This window comes from Aythya fuligula, chromosome W (genome assembly GCF_009819795.1).
Source record: "Aythya fuligula isolate bAytFul2 chromosome W, bAytFul2.pri, whole genome shotgun sequence".
Lineage (NCBI taxonomy): Eukaryota > Metazoa > Chordata > Aves > Anseriformes > Anatidae > Aythya > Aythya fuligula.
This window is the reverse complement of record NC_045594.1, coordinates 12,837,165-12,843,170: the sequence shown is the minus strand read 5'-3', so window position 1 is coordinate 12,843,170 and position 6,006 is coordinate 12,837,165. Positions and strand designations below refer to the sequence as shown.

The 6,006-nt window shown below is 51.8% G+C and overlaps 1 protein-coding gene across 1 annotated transcript; it reads left to right on the top strand.

The window, feature by feature from the left end:
* Positions 1–4,612: 4,612 nt before the first annotated feature.
* LOC116501308 (olfactory receptor 14C36-like) lies at positions 4,613–5,548 on the top strand. The gene has a single exon (XM_032206826.1). The coding sequence runs from the start codon at positions 4,613–4,615 to the stop codon at positions 5,546–5,548; it is 936 nt and encodes a 311-aa protein (XP_032062717.1).
* Positions 5,549–6,006: the final 458 nt, after the last annotated feature.

Sequence of the window (6,006 nt, the reverse complement as noted above, 5' to 3'; positions counted from 1 at the left end):
TCACCGGTTCGCCTGGTTTTAGCCCCTTCCCCCTTCGACTCTAGTTTAAAGCCCTATCTATCAGCCCTGCCAACTCCTGACCTAAGATCCTTACCCCTCTCCGAGAGAGGCGCATCCCATCCGGTGCCATCAGGCCCGGTGTAGCATAGACCTTCCCAAACCATACCTACAAAACACCCCCTTATGAGGCCAGGACCTGCACACATACAAGTAATCTGGCTGTGATCCTTGCAGCATTGATGATGGGCTCCCAGCCTCTCTGAGGAGCCAGTTCCATGCCAGTCCTGTAAAGTACTTGGGCAGGAGGGACCTCCTGCCCTGTGCCTGTTGGTGGTCTCTCAGATCGTTGCTCTAAGCGAAGATCACACTCACATCCAGAAGCCATGTGCATGAAGCTGGCCTGGAAAACACCTGGGGAAGCACCTCCCAGCCCCAGCCCCAGCCCCAGCCCCAGCCTCAGCTGGTGGTGCTGCTCTGTAGGGTGAGGGGGCCGGGGTTCCCGGGGCATGGGGCACTCTGCAGGGCAGTGCTGGGCAAGCTGGGAAGCAGGCCCAGCTCATGGGGTCACTGCCATTGCCCCAGGGCTGCAAGGAATCACTCGCCAGGCTCCTTTGCTGGGGCTGCTGCGTGCCCCGGGGTTGCAGAGCTCTCCTCTGCCTGTTCACACCAGATTGAGCACTTGAGCTCTGCTCAGTCCACATAGGACAGGCTCACGCTCTGCGGGCTCCATTCATTGCTGTCTACTGGGCTCACAATGCCCTGACAGAGGAGGCCAGTGAGTGATTTTTTGGAGCCCTGGGGCAGTGGCAGTGACATTTCTATGTTTCTCACAAACTTCACACAATTGTTTCTCCTAGCCCTCCCCACTGCCCAGCACTGTCTCTCGGGTGGCACTCGGTGACCCTTCAGAAGGGCCTTTGGGCTTCCTCAATTGTCCTGGTGCTTATTAACACCTTCCTGGCTCCTTCCAGAGCTTCTTATCCATTGTGGGGACACTGTCTCTGGCTGGGGCAGAGTTCTTCTGCAGTGCAGCCCCTGTGGTACTGTGTTTTTGATATGTGACCAAAGCAGTGTTGGTCACCCACAGCTGTAGTCAGTGTAGTGCAGTGTTTGCACAGCATCAAGGCCTTCTCTGCTTCTCACTCTGCCCCATCATCGAGTCGGCTTCCACTAGACCAGGTTGCTCAAAGCCCCATCCAACCTAGCCTTGAATACTTCCAGGGATAGGGCATCCACAGCTTCCCTGGGCAGCCTGTTCCACTGCCTTACCACCCTTTAAGTCAAGAACTTCTTTCTAATAGCTAATCTACATCTACCCTCTTTCAGTTTAAAACCATTACCGCTACTCCTATCATGACACTCTGATGAAGAGTCCGTCCCCAGCTTTCCTGTAGGCCCCCTATTGGTACTGGAAGGGCTCTTGAAGGTCTCCCCAGAGCCTTCTCTTGTCCAGGCCGAACAAACCCATCTTCCTCAGCATGTTCCTAGGAAAAGTGCTGCAGCCCATTGATCGCCCTCATGGCCCTCCACTGGACTCCTTCTAATAGATACACATCCTTATTGGGCCCCAGAGCTGAACACAGTACTCGAGCTGTGGCCTCACAAGCCCTCCTAACAGATCAACATTCACTCCAAACTTGGTGTCATCTGCAAACTTACTGAGGGTGCACTCGATCCCCTCATCCACATCATTGATGGAGATACTGAAGAGACCTGGCCACAGTACTGGGCTCTGGGGGACACTAAGGACAGGCCTCCACCTGCATTTATTTGCATTTACCATGACTTTGGTCCAGTTTTTAACCCCACAAAGTGTACACCTGTCCAAGCCTTGAGCAGCCAGTTTCTCTGGAGAATGTTGTGGGAAAAGATGGAAAAGCCTTACTGCGGCCTAGGTAGAGCACATCCACAGCCTTTCCCTCATCCACTGCGAGCATCACCTTGTCACACCTTGAGATCTGATTTGCCAAGCGGGACCTGCCTTTGACAAACCCATGCTGACTGGGCCTGATCACCTGGTTGTTCTGGAAGCGTTGTGTGATGGAATCCAAGATAATCTGCTCCAAGAGCTTCCCCAGTACCGAGTTCAGACTGACAGGCTTGTAGTTCCACAATCCTCCTTCCAGCCATTTTGTAGGTGACCATCACATTTGCTAGTCACCAGCTGACTGGGAACACCCCTGATAGCCAGGACTGCTGATAAATGATGGAAGGCAGCTTGGTGAGCACTTCTGCCAGATCCCTCAGTACCCTCGGCTATATCCCATCCAGCTGCATAGATTTGTGAACACCCTCCATGAGGGATGCCGTACGAGCAGTGGTGCCTGCTCACCAGGAACCAGGCCAGCTTCCTACAGAGCTGCCTTACACAGACTATGGCCACCAAGAGAATCGGAGTTAACAGACTAAGCTCAGATTCAGTGAGACACCACAAACAAAATGGTCTACAGGAATGGGTAAAAACGTACAGGACTGGGATTTCCTATGACAGCCTGGTTCAGAGAAGAGCAAGGACACTGGAAAGGCTCAAAGTCCCAACAGAACCAAAATCTTTGTATCCATGGTAATGGCTGCTATCTAAGCCACTAAAGCCAATGAGGAGACATGTTGTTAAAGCACCAGGGCCTCATTGCCTCCTCACCCCCACCCATGAACCAGGCAGGGGTCGTACCATTGTCCTGCACTTGGCCATGCACATCCCCATCTCCTACTGCCCCACAAAGAGGCCTGAGTAACCTGTAAAGGAAAGGATCTCTCTTCCCAGGGTATGGGGCAAGCGCTGGGCCTTGGGCTTGGTGACACACATCCAGATTTCCTCCACATCAGTGTCACCTTCACGCTGCCTTTGTCTCCTTGTCCTCACTGCCTCCAGGGTTCTGCTCTAACGAGCTCCAAGGGAGGCTGTGTCAGTGCTGGCCCTCAGGGGGACACTGCAGGAAACTTGCCTCTGACTTGGACTTCTGGAGAGCTGTCTTCAATTGTCTCTGAGTGCCTGAGGTTCGTGGGCTCATCAGCAAAGCCCCCAGAGGGGTGATTCCAGTGCCTTGGGCTGGTGCTGTGCTGCTGAGCTGGGCCGGGCTCGTGGGACAGAGAGAGCTCGTGGCAAGAGGGCCGTGGTGCAGAGAGACAGCTGTGGCCAGGAGCAGCTCCTCTGCACAGCGCAGCAGGGCTGGGGGCTCTGACTGCAGCTGGCACACAGAGAGGAGAGAAGGAGAGAGGGCTTGGAGGCACTGAGGAGCGCAACAACAGAGGGCAGCGTGTGGCAGGACACATCTGCAGGCTCTTGACACCGTGAGGCTCTGGCAGCAGGGCCATGCAGGTGGGGTTGCCAGAGGGGTCTTGTACAGCTGGCACATCTGACAGCTGGTAGCATCTGGCAGGGTGGGTCTCTCTGTTTCTCCAGAAATGAGTAGAAAATGCTTTAGAGAATGGCATTTATGATTGGATTTTTCAAAAGGAAGACCAAGGCAGGGGCTACCTGAAAGGCAAGACATTTTCTGTAGCTTGTGCTTGCAGATACCTGCGGTAGAGTGGAGGCTGGTTTCATGGTAATAGGTGGTCAGGTTTGTACTGCAGACTGAGACTGCTAGAGCATTGTAGTGAGGGATCAATATTTCATCATTGAACTTCATAATGTCCCTTCCCACACCTCAGCCCACAGACTACACCAACATCATCATTGTGGTCCTCTCAGGTTTTATCCTAGCTTCTCTTTAGGAGCTGCAAACCCTCCAATGCCCAGTGCCCTGTCTTTGGGAGGCCTCAGCCAATTTGAGAAGAGTACAGATTGCCTACACTGAGCATGAGCTGCCTCCTCTGCAGGCAGAGCTGCAGCACAGGAGGGTCTGCTGAGTGTCCGTCTGTCCCTCCCTGGCCTTGCCTCCCCTGGCAGCAGCACGCTGGCATTCCTCCTGGCTTCTCCAGCTGGCCGTGCTGCTGCTGGTCTTGTTCCCAGGCTGGCTGGGGATGGGGCTTTCACATGCCCATGGGGTGAGCCCTCGGTGTGCTTGGGGGAAGGGGAGTATGGGGACAAGTTTAGGGGTGTGGAGATGGGCACTTTGAGCCTGGATGTCTCTGCTCTCAGCAGTGTCCTGGCTTGTTTCAGGCAAACATAGGAGTGCAATTGTCCCGTAGGTCAAAGAGACACCAGCAAAGGGCAGTTGACACTAGGACTAACAGACAGACTTGATGTGCTCTTCCAAGGACACTACACTGAATACATCGCTACGTTGATGAAACACAAGGTTTTACTTTGAGTACAGTGGGGCTGCTAGAACAAAAGAGAAAATAAAAATCACTATATGATCTTTACCACTAGCTTAGGGCAGGACTGACTCCCGCATTGCTCACAGCAAGTCTCGTGCCCTCTAGCAGCACCAGACAGAACTCATAAAAGGGACCTGCCAAAAGACTGAATGGAATTGGAGAATCATTTGGGAGGGATTAAATGAAAAATGGAATGATTTTTCCTCTGAAATGAGAAATGAAGGCATAAAAGAAAAATGGATATATATTATTTTTTATTTTGTAAGATAACTCTGTTAAGATAACTCTGATAAACACTCAGTGTTTTTCTTTTCCTTGGGCAGGACCCCATGCCCAGAACAAGGAAATGCCCAACAGCAGCTCTGTCAGTGAGTTCCTCCTGCTGGCATTCGCAGACACACGCGAGCTGCAGCTCCTGCACTTCGCGCTCTTCCTGGGCATCTACCTGGCTGCCCTCCTGGGCAACGGCCTCATCCTCAGCGCCGTAGCCTGTGACCACCGCCTCCACACCCCCATGTACTTCTTCCTCCTCAACCTCGCCCTCCTCGATGTGGGATCCATCTCCACCACTCTGCCCAAAGCCATGGCCAATGCCCTCTGGGACACCAGGGCCATCTCCTATCAAGGATGTGCTGCACAGCTCTTTTTCTTTCTCTTCTGCATATCAGCAGAGTATTATAACCTTACTATCATGGCCTATGACCGCTACATTGCCATCTGCAAGCCCCTGCACTACGGGAGCCTCCTGGGCAGCAGAGCTTGTGCCCAGATGGCAGCAGCTGCCTGGGGCAGTGGCTTTCTCAATGCTGTCCTGCTCACGGCCACTACGTTTTCCCTTCCCCTCTGCCACAGCAATGCTGTGGACCAGTTCTTCTGTGAAATCCCCCACATCCTCAAGCTCTCCTGCTCAGAATCCTATCTCAGAGAAGTTTGGGCAGTTCTGTTTAGTATCTTTTTAGCATTTGGTTGTTTCATTTTCATTGTTTTCTCCTATGTGCAGATCTTCAGGGCAGTGCTGAGGATGCCCTCTGAGCAGGGACGACACAAAGCCTTTTCCACATGCCTCCCTCACTTGGCTGTGGTCTCCCTGTTTCTTAGCACTGGCATATTTTCCTACCTGAAGCCCCCCTCCATTTCCTCTCCATCCCTGGACCTGGTCGTCGCACTTCTGTACTCGGTGGTGCCTCCAGCAGTGAACCCCCTCATCTACAGCATGAGGAACCAGGATCTCAAGGATGCAGTGAGGAAACTGTTTCCATACATGTTTCTTAAGCATCCATGATGCTTTTAGAAGATGTATTCTTAATAATATGCAAATATTTTGATTCACATTATATCATATCATTTCTATCATTACAAGTGTTATCATAACATTGTCATTAATAAGAATCCCAAGAGAAATCAAAGTGTATTCGGGAAAATGACACAACATTTTTTAAATTATTTTTCTCTGTGAGTATTTTAACAATATTTCATTTTGTTTTTAATAATCTCATTCTTAGCATTCTGAATGTTACTTCTTGTGTTAGGTTTGACCACATCATCTAATGTACATACAGAACCAGGCTTCCTTGGTAGATAAAGACAATAAAGATACCAGTGGAAATTCATTGGTCTCAGTATCCCTCTCTTCCCATCTCCTCTTGACCTGGGGGAGCAGCCCCAGCATCCAGGAGGGGCTCAGGGCCAGGAGCCCAGCTGCCACAGGTAGGAGCAGTGTATTTGGATTAGACCTTGTGG